This window comes from Tympanuchus pallidicinctus, unplaced genomic scaffold (assembly GCF_026119805.1).
Source record: "Tympanuchus pallidicinctus isolate F22 unplaced genomic scaffold, pur_lepc_1.0 scaffold7, whole genome shotgun sequence".
Taxonomy (NCBI): Eukaryota; Metazoa; Chordata; class Aves; order Galliformes; family Phasianidae; genus Tympanuchus; species Tympanuchus pallidicinctus.
Window position 1 is genome coordinate 5,649,146 of NW_026294791.1, and position 16,022 is coordinate 5,665,167.

Consider the following 16,022-nt stretch of genomic DNA (forward strand, 5'->3'; position numbering starts at 1 on the left):
ATCATCTGCCCTCCCCAGTTGTGTATCATCTGCTAGTTTGCCAAAGGTGCCCACACCTCGGTTACTCCACAATCCACTAATCTCTTTGAGCCTAGCAGTTCTGCCAGTTTTCAGTTCACTTCACTGTCCATTTACTTAGCCTGTACTAAATCCATATCTCTGAGAATGCTATGGGAAACAGCCAAAAGCCTCTAAAGCCACTATAAACCACACATGCTGCTCTCCCCTCGTCCACAGAAACCCTTCATCTAAAAGGAAAAAAATCCTGTCTGAAAGGCACTTGCACTGACTTCCAACAACAAACAGAGAGTTTTCTACTGATAACATTTGAAAATCTACCTGAGGACATTTACTGGGGAAGACAGCCGGATACAGTAAACCCACTTGCCTACCGAGTCCATTTTTACTGTTAGTAGCGTTAGGAATTTCACCTTCCAGAACATTCTGCCTTAAAGGGATTTTAGTCAGTAAATCTCAATTGAGCGATAAAAGACAAGGACGTGGTGGAGATAAAGGGATTGTTGCACACTGCAATTACCCTGTTCAGCTACTAAAAGTTACTCCTCAGGTTTTATATTCTGCTTCTCTTGGAAATTATCTGATAAATAACCAACAAGTTGAACTCAGCAACTGTTCTCAAGTTATATCAGCCTTCAAAGTAAGTAATTATCTGTAAGTCCAGAAAAAGGATCTGTGTTCTGCAGATTAGTATTTTTTCCCTAGCTGGGTCAGTTGACCTAATAAAAAATAGGTCCTGTCTTATTTCATTTGTAGCTTTTGATTAACACAGCTGTAGAAACTCATTGCTGCATTTTTGTTTCTGCCTGCCACCAGGGGGAGGACTCTGCTTGCTCATCTGAAATACGATTCAACAAATCATAATTAAAAAAAAAAACACACAACAACTCTGATTCAGAATAGCAGAGTACAACTTTGTGATTTTCTAGGCATACTTTCACAGCAGTTCTGCCCTTGTCTTATCTCTGCAGTGAAATCATAGCCTGCAATACTTACAAAGTTTGTCCCAAAGCCTTGCTTTGCAACACGTTCTGATGTCAGAAGCAGCACTGCCTCAAAGAAATGTTTAAAGTACTCTGTGGAGATCTCCCACTGATGAGAGATGTGCATCCTTTACCTTTAAGACCATTTTTATTCAAATCTCATCTCCTTCGCTTCTCTGACGTGTTCCCTCTCCTGTAGCATTTTCTGCCTGCCGTCCCTAGCTAATTCTGGCAGAGAAAATCACCAATAATCCTTTTTTCTTTGCTATTTAGCTTTCTCTTTAATCCTTCCTGCCTTTTGTATGCTCAGACACAGTGAGCTGGTACAGTTTCCCCTTCCTCCTTTGTATTTGCTCTTTTCTAGACCTCGAACAAGGAGCTTGGCACTTGCTAGCTGACTTGGTGTTTATCTGGGGTCCTGACAGAATGTGACATGAGTGCTGCCATGTGACATGAGTGCTTGATGTGAGGGGCAGCTAGTTAAAAAAATAGAAAAGCTGTTGACTGTATGTGGATTGAAAGCTAAACTTACTTTTGGTCTGTTACTTACACACAAATATTTTTCTCTTGCTACCTGCCAGTTTTATAGCTGGGTATTTTAGGTGCTAATTCCTAATGCAGATTCTTGACACCTTTCTGTTGTTTGATTTAGATCAAATGACAAATCCTGGTTGGTGTTTTCTGCCATGCAGAGGCATACATCTTGAGCTTTTCATCTGAGAGCTGTTGTATGTATGTTGTGTAACTTTATGCTTCCTGCACGACAGTCTTTGTTGTAGTTCAGTAAAAAGTTAATTATACACTGCAGCATCTCAACAGTGTGCAGTAACCAAGGTCTCAGATTAGTTTGCCCTCATCAGCTTCATTTTGTGTGCACATCTATTTGCATATAACTTGCAGTAAATCTCTGTATTTACATAACTTTGTCAGATACATCCCAGAAATCCCCTCAGATTCTCCATTTATGGGAATAGAAAAACCCTAAGACAATTCAAAATTCTTAGTTTAGACCCAACGAAGTGCCAATCTCATGTAAACAAACATATTGTCAGCTCCCTTCTTCCCAGAAACAACCCACAGAGGAAAAAATGCAAAGTTAATTAAAGAGTGACTAGATTGCAGCTAGCCATCTGGCTGCCTGGAAACAGAGGTTGCTTTGCACACCTCGGGCTGAACAGGCTTTAAGGAGGTGTCAGCCAGAGGCTCGGGAAGCCTTTCCTTAGCCATGTTTCACAGCAGGGAACAGAAGTGCAACAGGCAAAAGCACCCGCACTGCCAGCACTGTACATCATTCTGGCATGCTGAGTTTACCCAGGCAAATGCACTTTCATCCCCATGTCTGTCTGCCATCGTATTTGCCTTGTATCAAACTGCTAACAAGCTTCATTCATTGTCCTCACATCCAGCTTGTGTATGAACAGCTCTGAAGAGATATTAAACCTGTATGAATGCAAGGTCCTATATCCTTGAAAGGAGTGGAAGTTCCCACTGCCAATCCATGTGCATTTCAAGGAAAGGACAAGGATAATGTAAGAGGATGCATTCAACCTCCAGAGAGCTGTGTAAGTTGTTTTGGGGGCTATCTGGGCAGGGGAGCTTGCAGCCTGCAGCAGGAACCAAGGACCCACCACAAATGTCTTTCAAACTGGTGAAAGTCACTTTGTTTCAGAACTAGCTGGCATATTATTATTATATTATAGCAGCATTCCCCTTTTCTTTCTCCAAGAAAAAGGTGCTGATTTGCTAAGTGGGTTAGTCAAATAAAGTCAAGTTTGCTTTTCCTTTCAAAGTTTGCCTGGCACAAGGAGTGGCTGCGTACAATTCCCAGGCCTGCCATTGTCCAGAGCACACTCCTAACAGAGGTACTGATTCATCTTGCAGCACCAGCCTGCTGCCAACATGTCCGCGTGCTGAGGAGGCATCCCCACTGACAGCTGCCAGCCAGTTCCTGTAGGCTGTCACCCTCCAAGCAGTGGGGAATGGATCAGAGACTTGTGTGATCTTCTCCAGGTTGTGATAAACATGGCATAATTTTGTAATGGCTAACTCTGCTAGATTCCTCTGATTAGGGACAAAAGCGAGAGAGAAAGAACTCAGGGTTTTCCGTAACTACTCTGGAAGCAGAAACTGACTGACCTGTGCTTCAAGGCTTCCAGGCTATGACTGGGAAGGTGACACACTACTGCTGCTGGCGTTGTCCCTGGATGGGAGTAGAGCAGCCTGTCAAACAAGGTGCAGGGAGCAGGCTGTAGACACAGTGGAGTATTTCTGAGCTGCTCCCATGTTCTTCCTTCTACTGACAACACATGTCCCTGCAACGATCTGGGGATGAAGAGGAAACAGCAAAGCTTCACCTTCCCAAAAAGATGTGATGGCATTGCAGGGAAGCTGCAGGCAGAGCTGTGCAGGGCTGCAAGGCAGTCCAGGATGACTGAGTCTGGTAAGGCTGGAGGTAACTGGTTGCGAGTTAGAAATCCTTTTCTGCCATTTGTGAACTGTTTTCTACTCATTTTTCAACTGTTCTGCACAAGCAGAGGATGGGGCAGGTAGAAGTAGTGCAGAAATATTAATTGGTAGGAACTACAGATGTTCTTGCTGCTTTCTGAGTGTTTCAGGACACCACACAACATGCTATGCGTAAGAGCAGCTCTTCTGGCAGCACAGGACAAATTGGATGTCACTTTATCGTGCAGATTCTGATATTATGATCAGTTTGCAAACTGTATTTTTAAGAATGTTGGTGCATTTAGCACTGATAAAGATATTTGCACGTTGCAGAGACAGCATGGGGCATGTAAGCAGTTTATTCCTCATAGAGGGAAGAAGCACCTATGTGCTACCTATTCACATAAAGACAGTTCTGTTTTCTTCCTGCAGTTGATGTGTTTTCTTCTTGCTTCCCAAAATCAACTGGTAGGGAGATGGAGCAACTGCAACTGCTTCTAAGGGATACAGTTTTATTCTACACGCTCAGAGCTTGTCATGAGCTCAGACAATGAAGCTGTTAAACACAGGATCAATTATATTATTCCTGCTTACAACATCACACACAGCAGCCAGCATCCTTGACATACGCACTTTGGCGCTGCTCTTGCTGGAGAAATAAGTACTGTCTATAGGAAAGAGGGAACAGAAAGGCGGCAGCCCCATGTGTTTTGTGGCCTTCCCCTGCCCTGGTTGGTCCCAGCTGCAGGAAGGGGGACTCACTGTTACAGAGGGCCCAGAGCAGCAGCCACTGGGTAGGGACCAGAAGTCCTTCAAGGGGCCCTGCTGGCCTGGCCTTTCAAGGTACCCTATCAGTCTTGGCACAGTCACGGAATGAGGGAACAGAAAGGCGGCAGCCCCATGTGTGCCAGTGGGGCCACACACTGCCCCCAAAGGCTTTAGAGGTGAATCGTGTTTCGATTTCCCTAACGGAGCCACCACTGAAAGGAGCCTGGATGTGGCTCTGGCCACGGCTCCTTCTTGCTGACAAGTGCAGGGCAATGCCCAAAACATGAGGGGTTTGGGCCCACTATCCTGCTGCGCAGAACGTCCTGAGCTGGGGACAGCAGCAGTGCCAGCAGGCTTCCAAGTCCTCCCCAGCTCTGTCACAGTCTCCTTTGTGACATCACAAAGCCAGCATGACATCAGTCGTGGCACAGTCACGCTGGCAGCCTCCCCAGCTCAGATACGCAGGGCAGCCGCTCTGTACTGGAGGTTACCTCTGGAGCTCCGCTCAAGGTAGCAGCCACTTTGTGTGTTGGATTGTTCCTTGGGAGAGAACAGGATGAAACTCACCCTGACTCTCTCCCTGACTGTGGCTCTGGCCATAGTTTCATTTATCTGGGATGGCTTTGGCCGTTCCAGCTCTCATGGCCTGGTCTCTGACAGCGAGCAAAAGCTGGCCTTCCCTGAAAAGCAGCTGCTCGCTGACACCCAGGGCCAGGCCTCCAACTGGCTCCATCAGCTTGGACTTCCTCGCAGATGGGTCTGGTTCAGGCTGAGCAGACTCAGTATTGCAGAGGTCCCAAAGCAGCAGACCAAAGGCACGGAACAGCAGGCCTTCACCGGGCCCTGGTGGTCTGGCCTTTCAATGCTCCCTATCAGGATCCGGAAGAGTGTCAGCAAGATGGTCCCTGCTGAGGAGCAGCAGCCTGTCAACACCGAGCACCAGGCTTCAAACTGGCCCTGTTTGCTTGGCCTCTCCTCTTGCCCCAGACGGGTCAGGTACAGGGTCGGCATAGTTGTCCGTGCAGAGGTCCCAAAGCAGCAGACCAAAGGCATGGAACAGCAGGCCTTCACCGGGCCCTGGTGGTCTGGCCTTTCAGTGCTCCCTGTCAGGATCCAGAAGAGTGTCAGCAAGATGGTCCCTGCTCAGGAGCAGCAGCCTGTCACCACCGAGCACCAGGCTTCAAACTGGCCCTGTTCGCTTGGCCTGTCCACTTGCCCCAGACGGGTCCGATACAGGGTTGGCAAAGTTGTCCGTGCAGAGGTCCCAAAGCAGCAGACCAAAGGCACGGAACAGCAGGCCTTCACCGGGCCCTGGTGGTCTGGCCTTTCAATGCTCCCTGTCAGGATCCAGAAGAGTGTCAGCAAGTTGGTCCCTGCTCAGGAGCAGCAGCCTGTCGCCACCGAGCACCAGGCTTCAAACTGGCCCTGTTGGCTTGGCCTGTCCACTTGCCCCAGACGGGTCCGGTACAGGGTCGGCAGAGTCATCACTGCAAAGGGCCTGAAGCAGGAGCCCCTGGGTATGGCGAAGAAGTCCTTCAGCTTGCCAAACCCCCTGGACCGCCTCTGGGACTACACTGCTCGGCACACATTAGCTTCGTTCATTACGGGGGCGTTGGTAGTCATCTTCATTGAGTGCCTACTGTGGATTGCTCATCGTCTCTGGAGATAAGCAGAAAGACCTCTGGAACAGGTGAGTGATTGAGATGCATTGCAGAGGAAAGGGGGCTGCTGGTGGGGAGAGGGAACCACAAAGACCTTGTCCGTAAAAGCTTTCAAGGAGAGCAGGCTCCCAAAGGTCCAGTACCTCTCCCCAAGGACTCGCTCATTGGCAGGGTGACACCCACCGGAAGCCCCCTGTGGAACACGGGGCCTGCTGGAGGTGGTGCGAGCCCCATGTGCTGCACTGAGCAGTCCTGTGAGGGTGAACTACCTCCAAAGGAAGCCAAGCCCTGAAAAATTATGCTCTGTAATACGAGCCTTTTTCCCTCTCACTGTGATCGTCCCCTGTTCACTTTCAGAGAACAGAGGAAATGGTGTGAGCTTGTAAGAAAAAACTGTTCAGAGCAACAGCTGTGAGCAAGAAAAAACTGTTCAGACCAGCAGCTGTGGAGCAAGACAAGTGGCATGAGAACCAAGGACGCCCTTAGAAGAAGAACGAACATCTCACGACTCTAATTGGATAAGCTTCTGTGTGAACGACTGAAGAGTGTTTTTGCAGAATGCTCTGCTAACATGTATAAACAAAGTAGTGCTTAACAATAAAGCAGAATAACAGCTTTTAACCACACTGGTGTGCTGTTGTGTCTCTAGCGTGTCCTGGGAGTCCAGAGACTTCCCCACATGAGCTTCCATGGGAAAATGTCAGAGAAAGGAGACTGCTAATGGTTACGACCTGGTTTGAGATGAATAAAAGGCACACCTACTGGAGGACGTGTCATTTTGGTGCCAAGGGGCCCGGGGTATGAGTACCACAAAAGGTGGTGCTGCAAGAGACAGCCGTTGTGTGCGGGTTTGGGGGCACAGGCCTGGAGTAAAGGGAGGGAACTGGGCTGGGAGAAAAAAGGCATCTATGACTGTGAGGAGGCACAGGCACAGTGAGCCAGAAGAAGAGAGCACATCCTGATAGGATGCCAATGTTCCACGTGAGATAATCTGGAGTGACCTTGAGTACACTGTGAGGTCCCGTGTCCTAATAGGCATGCTGGCTAGCCTGTAAGGCACCTTTAAGGCACAGGATCAATGGTATTAATCCTGCTTACAACATCACACACAGCAGCCAGCATCCTTGACATACGCACTTTGGCGCTGCTCTTGCTGGAGAAATAAGTACTGTCTTTAGGAATGAGGGAACAGAAAGGCGGCAGCCCCATGTGTTTTGGGGCCTTGCCCTGCCCTGGTTGGTCCCAGCTGCAGGAAGGGGGACTCACTGTTACAGAGGGCCCAGAGCAGCAGCCACTGGGTAGGGACCAGAAGTCCTTCAAGGGGCCCTGCTGGCCTGGCCTTTCAAGGTACCCTATCAGTCTTGGCACAGTCACGCTGGCAGCCTCCCCAGCTCAGATACGCAGGGCAGCCGCTCTGTACTGGAGGTTACCTCTGGAGCTCCGCTCAAGGTAGCAGCCACTTTGTGTGTTGGATTGTTCCTTGGGAGAGAACAGGATGAAACTCACCCTGACTCTCTCCCTGACTGTGGCTCTGGCCATAGTTTCATTTATCTGGGATGGCTTTGGCCGTTCCAGCTCTCATGGCCTGGTCTCTGACAGCGAGCAAAAGCTGGCCTTCCCTGAAAAGCAGCTGCTCGCTGACACCCAGGGCCAGGCCTCCAACTGGCTCCATCAGCTTGGACTTCCTTGCAGATGGGTCTGGTCCAGGCTGAGCAGAGTCAGTATTGCAGAGGTCCCAAAGCAGCAGACCAAAGGCACAGAAGAGCAGGCCTTCACGGGGCCCTGGTGGTCTGGCCTTTCAGTGCTCCCTGTCAGGATCCAGAAGAGTGTCAGCAAGATGGTCCCTGCTCAGGAGCAGCAGCCTGTCACCACCGAGCACCAGGCTTCAAACTGGCCCTGTTGGCTTGGCCTGTCCACTTGCCCCAGACGGGTCCGATATAGGGTTGGCAAAGTTGTCCGTGCAGAGGTCCCAAAGCAGCAGACCAAAGGCACGGAACAGCAGGCCTTCACCGGGCCCTGGTGGTCTGGCCTTTCAATGCTCCCTGTCAGGATCCAGAAGAGTGTCAGCAAGTTGGTCCCTGCTCAGGAGCAGCAGCCTGTCGCCACCGAGCACCAGGCTTCAAACTGGCCCTGTTGGCTTGGCCTGTCCACTTGCCCCAGACGGGTCCGGTACAGGGTCGGCAGAGTCATCACTGCAAAGGGCCTGAAGCAGGAGCCCCTGGGTATGGCGAAGAAGTCCTTCAGCTTGCCAAACCCCCTGGACCTCCTCTGGGACTACACTGCTCGGCACACATTAGCTTCGTTCATTACGGGGGCGTTGGTAGTCATCTTCATTGAGTGCCTACTGTGGATTGCTCATCGTCTCTGGAGATAAGCAGAAAGACCTCTGGAACAGGTGAGTGATTGAGATGCATTGCAGAGGAAAGGGGGCTGCTGGTGGGGAGAGGGAACCACAAAGACCTTGTCCGTGAAAGCTTTCAAGGAGAGCAGGCTCCCAAAGGTCCAGTACCTCTCCCCAAGGACTCGCTCATTGGCAGGGTGACACCCACCGGAAGCCCCCTGTGGAACACGGGGCCTGCTGGAGGTGGTGCGAGCCCCATGTGCTGCACTGAGCAGTCCTGTGAGGGTGAACTACCTCCAAAGGAAGCCAAGCCCTGAAAAATTACGCTCTGTAATACGAGCCTTTTTCCCTCTCACTGTGATCGTCCCCTGTTCACTTTCAGAGAACAGAGGAAATGGTGTGAGCTTGTAAGAAAAAACTGTTCAGAGCAACAGCTGTGAGCAAGAAAAAACTGTTCAGACCAGCAGCTGTGGAGCAAGACAAGTGGCATGAGAACCAAGGACGCCCTTAGAAGAAGAACGAACATCTCACGACTCTAATTGGATAAGCTTCTGTGTGAACGACTGAAGAGTGTTTTTGCAGAATGCTCTGCTAACATGTATAAACAAAGTAGTGCTTAACAATAAAGCAGAATAACAGCTTTTAACCACACTGGTGTGCTGTTGTGTCTCTAGCGTGTCCTGGGAGTCCAGAGACTTCCCCACATGAGCTTCCATGGGAAAATGTCAGAGAAAGGAGACTGCTAATGGTTACGACCTGGTTTGAGATGAATAAAAGGCACACCTACTGGAGGACGTGTCATTTTGGTGCCAAGGGGCCCGGGGTATGAGTACCACAAAAGGTGGTGCTGCAAGAGACAGCCGCTGTGTGCGGGTTTGGGGGCACAGGCCTGGAGTAAAGGGAGGGAACTGGGCTGGGAGAAAAAAGGCATCTATGACTGTGAGGAGGCACAGGCACAGTGAGCCAGAAGAAGAGAGCACATCCTGATAGGATGCCAATGTTCCACGTGAGATAATCTGGAGTGACCTTGAGTACACTGTGAGGTCCCGTGTCCTAATAGGCATGCTGGCTAGCCTGTAAGGCACCTTTAAGGCACAGGATCAATGGTATTAATCCTGCTTACAACATCACACACAGCAGCCAGCATCCTTGACATACGCACTTTGGCGCTGCTCTTGCTGGAGAAATAAGTACTGTCTTTAGGAATGAGGGAACAGAAAGGCGGCAGCCCCATGTGTTTTGGGGCCTTGCCCTGCCCTGGTTGGTCCCAGCTGCAGGAAGGGGGACTCACTGTTACAGAGGGCCCAGAGCAGCAGCCACTGGGTAGGGACCAGAAGTCCTTCAAGGGGCCCTGCTGGCCTGGCCTTTCAAGGTACCCTATCAGTCTTGGCACAGTCACGCTGGCAGCCTCCCCAGCTCAGATACGCAGGGCAGCCGCTCTGTACTGGAGGTTACCTCTGGAGCTCCGCTCAAGGTAGCAGCCACTTTGTGTGTTGGATTGTTCCTTGGGAGAGAACAGGATGAAACTCACCCTGACTCTCTCCCTGACTGTGGCTCTGGCCATAGTTTCATTTATCTGGGATGGCTTTGGCCGTTCCAGCTCTCATGGCCTGGTCTCTGACAGCGAGCAAAAGCTGGCCTTCCCTGAAAAGCAGCTGCTCGCTGACACCCAGGGCCAGGCCTCCAACTGGCTCCATCAGCTTGGACTTCCTTGCAGATGGGTCTGGTCCAGGCTGAGCAGAGTCAGTATTGCAGAGGTCCCAAAGCAGCAGACCAAAGGCACAGAAGAGCAGGCCTTCACGGGGCCCTCGTGTTCTGGCCTTTCAGTGCTCCCTATCAGGATCCAGAAGAGTGTCAGCAAGATGGTCCCTGCTCAGGAACAGCAGCCTGTCAACACTGACCACTAGGCTTCAAACTGGCCCTATAGGCTTGGCCTCTCTTCCTGCCCCAAATGGCTTTGGTACAGGGTCAGCAGTGTTCCTCTTACAGATGGCCTGTAAGACCAACCCCTGGGCACCAAGCAGAAGGCCTTCAAGAAGCCCTACTGGCCTGGCCTTTCAGCGTACTTCATCAGGATCTGCGAAAAGGGTCAGCAAGATGGCTGTGCCTGCGGAGGATCAGCATTGGACACATTGTCCCATGGATGTTTGGCTTCCCAGTCACAGAGAGACCAGAGCACAAAGCAAGGCTCTGAATTTGCACGTGCAGTCTGTATGTAGGATGTTAAGCATGACAGGGTCATTTGTAGCTGGTTCACCACACCTCCAGACCAGCGCTGCAGGGATCACACCGCTGGCTCACCAGTTTTCCTTCCCAACAGTGAAGCAGCAGCAGCAGCCGCTTATCGTCGTGCTCCAGAGTTTGCGCTGCCACCTCACACGCGGGCGCGGTGCGAGGGACCAGCTCTCCTCACCAGCAGCCTCCCGAGGCGATCCCCGTCCCCGAAGCGCAGCGTGGGTTGAGCGGCACGCGACGGGATCCCCGCGGGGCTCGGAGCTCACATCCCGCCCTCAGCCCCAGAGCAGCGGGCCGGGACCGCGCCGCGGCTCCGTTCCGCTCGGGCGTTGCCAGCGGCTCCGCCTCCGCAGCCGCCTCAGGTGCCGGCGAGGGGGCGACTCCCGCCACGCGAGCACCGGCCTCGGGATCCGAGCACCGCGCTGCCGCTCCGCTCCTGCCCGCCGGCTCAGGTAGGAGTCCCGTCGGGGCGCCGTCCGCGCCGCGGGCGGGAACGCGCCGCGTCTCGCCTCATGTCGCCTCGCCCCGTCCCGCTCAGAGGCCCTCGGGGCGGCTCGGGGTGCCGGGAGCTGAGCGGTGCCGTTCGGGTGGTCCGTGAGACGGCGGTGCGCGCTCTCGGTGCCCGCGGGGCGCGGAGGACAGCGCTGTGTTTGTGCTGACGGATCTCTGCAGCGGCTGCACAGCAGCGGGGTCACTGCTGGGCTCACACAGCCGCCCCGTTCCCGTGCTACAGGCGTGCCCTGTGTGCGCGCCGCGATGCGATGTGGCTGTGGCGGTGTTTCGGCTGCGAGGCTGCGGTGGCATTGGCAAAGTTGCATCTGCGTACTGCCGAGTGCGAGCACGCAGCTCAAAGCTGTTCTTTCCTGTTATTTGCACCTGGTGGTGACGGTGCGCGTGTTTCCTGAGCCCTGGGTGCTGAGCGCTGCTTCCAAGGCTGTGCTATCGGGAGGGTTTGTAACGTAGCTCAGGAGGCAGGAGCACACACCGGCCTCCGAACCAAACTGACTTGTAATTCTGACAGAACTGTGCTGCTCTCATTTCAGATTGGATGCACTAAGTCACAACTAGAGAGTATAGTGGGTCCTAGGCTTTATTATCTCAGTTTCTTACTACATCTCAGGTGTAGCAAAGCAGCAAAGGCAGCGTTGATGAGCACGCTGGCTGTCGTTATCCCATAATGTTGGTGTTTCAAGGAGCTTTTCCTGCGGTCTGATGCCGGTCAAAAAGGGCCGATGACAGAGCTGCATGGCAGCACTGCGTGTTTTGGGGCTTTACCTTGCGCTGGCTGGTCCCAGCTGCAGGAAGGGGATGTGTGTCTTTCCGGGCCTCCCCAGCACACAGAGAAATATCCCAAGGCAGTCATTTCAGCTGTGCTTTGGGCCACAGAATTGTGTCGGGGGCTCATAGTTCTGCAGTGCCTAGTGAACTGTTCAGCTTCTGGCTTTCCTCTCAAGTGGGCTTTGCACACTGCCCCCAAAGGCTTTTGAGGTGAATCGTGTTTTGATTTCCCTAACGGAGCCACCACTGAAAGAAGCCTGGATGTGGCTCTGGCCACGGCTCCTTCTTGCTGACAAGTGCAGGGCAATGCCCAAAACATGAGGGGTTTGGGCCCACTATCCTGCTGGGCAGAACGTCCTCTGCTGGGGACAGCAGCAGTGCCAGCAGGCTTCCAAGTCCTCCCCAGCTCTGTCACAGTCTCCTTTGTGACATCACAAAGCCGGCATGACATCAGTCGTGGCACAGTCACGCTGGCAGCCTCCGGCAGCTCAGATACGCAGGGCAGCCGCTCTGTACTGGAGGTTACCTCTGGAGCTCCGCTCAAGGTAGCAGCCACTTTGTGTGTTGGATTGTTCCTTGGGAGAGAACAGGATGAAACTCACCCTGACTCTCTCCCTGACTGTGGCTCTGGCCATAGTTTCATTTATCTGGGATGGCTTTGGCCGTTCCAGCTCTCATGGCCTGGTCTCTGACAGCGAGCAAAAGCTGGCCTTCCCTGAAAAGCAGCTGCTCGCTGACACCCAGGGCCAGGCCTCCAACTGGCTCCATCAGCTTGGACTTCCTCGCAGATGGGTCTGGTTCAGGCTGAGCAGACTCAGTATTGCAGAGGTCCCAAAGCAGCAGACCAAAGGCACGGAACAGCAGGCCTTCACCGGGCCCTGGTGGTCTGGCCTTTCAATGCTCCCTATCAGGATCCAGAAGAGTGTCAGCAAGATGGTCTCTGCTGAGGAGCAGCAGCCTGTCGACACCGAGCACCAGGCTTCAAACTGGCCCTGTTTGCTTGGCCTATCCACTTGCCCCAGATGGGTCAGGTACAGGGTCGGCAAAGTTGTCCGTGCAGAGGTCCCAAAGCAGCAGACCAAAGGCACAGAACTGCAGGCCTTGATGGGGCCCTGGTTGTGTGGCCTTCCAATGCTCCCTGTCAGGATCCAGAAGAGTGTCAGCAAGATGGTCCCTGCTGAGGAGCAGCAGCCTGTCACCACCGAGCACCAGGCTTCAAACTGGCCCTGTTCGCTTGGCCTGTCCACTTGCCCCAGACGGGTCCGATACAGGGTCGGCAAAGTTGTCCGTGCAGAGGTCCCAAAGCAGCAGACCAAAGGCACGGAACAGCAGGCCTTCACCGGGCCCTGGTGGTCTGGCCTTTCAATGCTCCCTGTCAGGATCCAGAAGAGTGTCAGCAAGTTGGTCCCTGCTCAGGAGCAGCAGCCTGTCGCCACCGAGCACCAGGCTTCAAACTGGCCCTGTTGGCTTGGCCTGTCCACTTGCCCCAGACGGGTCCGGTACAGGGTCGGCAGAGTCATCACTGCAAAAGGCCTGAAGCAGGAGCCCCTGGGTATGGCGAAGAAGTCCTTCAGCTTGCCATACCCCCTGGACCTCCTCTGGGACTACACTGCTCGGCACACATTAGCTTCGTTCATTACGGGGGCGTTGGTAGTCATCTTCATTGAGTGCCTACTGTGGATTGCTCATCGTCTCTGGAGATAAGCAGAAAGACCTCTGGAACAGGTGAGTGATTGAGATGCATTGCAGAGGAAAGGGGGCTGCTGGTGGGGAGAGGGAACCACAAAGACCTTGTCCGTGAAAGCTTTCAAGGAGAGCAGGCTCCCAAAGGTCCAGTACCTCTCCCCAAGGACTCGCTCATTGGCAGGGTGACACCCACCGGAAGCCCCCTGTGGAACACGGGGCCTGCTGGAGGTGGTGCGAGCCCCATGTGCTGCACTGAGCAGTCCTGTGAGGGTGAACTACCTCCAAAGGAAGCCAAGCCCTGAAAAATTACGCTCTGTAATACGAGCCTTTTTCCCTCTCACTGTGATCGTCCCCTGTTCACTTTCAGAGAACAGAGGAAATGGTGTGAGCTTGTAAGAAAAAACTGTTCAGAGCAACAGCTGTGAGCAAGAAAAAACTGTTCAGACCAGCAGCTGTGGAGCAAGACAAGTGGCATGAGAACCAAGGACGCCCTTAGAAGAAGAACGAACATCTCACGACTCTAATTGGATAAGCTTCTGTGTGAACGACTGAAGAGTGTTTTTGCAGAATGCTCTGCTAACATGTATAAACAAAGTAGTGCTTAACAATAAAGCAGAATAACAGCTTTTAACCACACTGGTGTGCTGTTGTGTCTCTAGCGTGTCCTGGGAGTCCAGAGACTTCCCCACATGAGCTTCCATGGGAAAATGTCAGAGAAAGGAGACTGCTAATGGTTACGACCTGGTTTGAGATGAATAAAAGGCACACCTACTGGAGGACGTGTCATTTTGGTGCCAAGGGGCCCGGGGTATGAGTACCACAAAAGGTGGTGCTGCAAGAGACAGCCGCTGTGTGCTGGTTTGGGGGCACAGGCCTGGAGTAAAGGGAGGGAACTGGGCTGGGAGAAAAAAGGCATCTATGACTGTGAGGAGGCACAGGCACAGTGAGCCAGAAGAAGAGAGCACATCCTGATAGGATGCCAATGTTCCACGTGAGATAATCTGGAGTGACCTTGAGTACACTGGGAGGTCCCGTGTCCTAATAGGCACGCTGGCTAGCCTGTAAGGCACCTTTAAGGCACAGGATCAATGGTATTAATCCTGCTTACAACATCACACACAGCAGCCAGCATCCTTGACATACGCACTTTGGCGCTGCTCTTGCTGGAGAAATAAGTACTGTCTTTAGGAATGAGGGAACAGAAAGGCGGCAGCCCCATGTGTTTTGGGGCCTTGCCCTGCCCTGGTTGGTCCCAGCTGCAGGAAGGGGGACTCACTGTTACAGAGGGCCCAGAGCAGCAGCCACTGGGTAGGGACCAGAAGTCCTTCAAGGGGCCCTGCTGGCCTGGCCTTTCAAGGTACCCTATCAGTCTTGGCACAGTCACGCTGGCAGCCTCCGGCAGCTCAGATACGCAGGGCAGCCGCTCTGTACTGGAGGTTACCTCTGGAGCTCCGCTCAAGGTAGCAGCCACTTTGTGTGTTGGATTGTTCCTTGGGAGAGAACAGGATGAAACTCACCCTGACTCTCTCCCTGACTGTGGCTCTGGCCATAGTTTCATTTATCTGGGATGGCTTTGGCCGTTCCAGCTCTCATGGCCTGGTCTCTGACAGCGAGCAAAAGCTGGCCTTCCCTGAAAAGCAGCTGCTCGCTGACACCCAGGGCCAGGCCTCCAACTGGCTCCATCAGCTTGGACTTCCTTGCAGATGGGTCTGGTTCAGGCTGAGCAGAGTCAGTATTGCAGAGGTCCCAAAGCAGCAGACCAAAGGCACGGAACAGCAGGCCTTCACCGGGCCCTGGTGGTCTGGCCTTTCAATGCTCCCTATCAGGATCCAGAAGAGTGTCAGCAAGATGGTCCCTGCTCAGGAGCAGCAGCCTGTCGCCACCGAGCACCAGGCTTCAAACTGGCCCTGTTGGCTTGGCCTCTCCTCTTGCCCCAGATGGGTCCGGTACAGGGTCGGCATAGTTGTCCGTGCAGAGGTCCCAAAGCAGCAGACCAAAGGCACGGAACTGCAGGCCTTCACCGGGCCCTGGTGGTCTGGCCTTTCAGTGCTCCCTGTCTGGATCCAGAAGAGTGTCAGCAAGATGGTCCCTGCTCAGGAGTAGCAGCCTGTCGCCACCAAGCACCAGGCTTCAAACTGGCTCTGCTGGCTTGGCCTGTCCACTTGGCCCAGATAGGCCTGGTGCAGGGTCGGCAGATTTGTCAGAGGTCTCAAAGCAGAGGTCTCAAAGCGGCATGGAACAGCAGGCCTTCAAGGGGTCCTGGTGGTCTGGCCTTTCAGTGTTTGATTGTTCGAGGGTGCACTCAATGCCATCGTCTGTGTGACTGATGAAGATGTTGAAGAGCACCGGTCCTAAGACCAAACCCTGAGAGACACTGCTTGTGACCAGCCTTCACCCTGACACAGAACCATTGATCACAACCCTTTGACTGCGTCCAGCCAGTCAATTCCTAGTCCATCAAACAGTCCATCCTTCAAATCCACACCTCTCCAATTTAGAGAGAAGGACGTGGTGATGGACCATGTCAAAGACCTTGCAGAAGTCCAGATAGATGACATCCATCGGCCTTCCCCTATCCACTGAAGCTATCACTCCACCACAGAACAC

The 16,022-nt window shown here is 52.9% G+C and overlaps 2 protein-coding genes across 2 annotated transcripts in view; both read left to right on the forward strand.

Annotated features, from left to right (window-relative positions):
• Positions 1-7,269: 7,269 nt before the first annotated feature.
• LOC128072611 (uncharacterized) lies at positions 7,270-14,262 on the forward strand. Its single transcript, XM_052666579.1, has 2 exons — positions 7,270-8,044; positions 12,761-14,262. Exons 1-2 carry the CDS (start codon positions 7,371-7,373, stop codon positions 13,431-13,433), a joined length of 1,347 nt encoding a protein of 448 aa, XP_052522539.1. The 5' UTR covers positions 7,270-7,370; the 3' UTR covers positions 13,434-14,262.
• RAB3B (RAB3B, member RAS oncogene family) overlaps positions 10,772-16,022 on the forward strand; it is a 51,271-nt gene continuing 46,020 nt past the window's right edge. The window contains exon 1 of the mRNA XM_052666582.1: positions 10,772-10,903. The gene's annotated coding sequence lies outside the window, so the exon portion shown is untranslated. The remainder of the gene's footprint in view (positions 10,904-16,022) is intronic.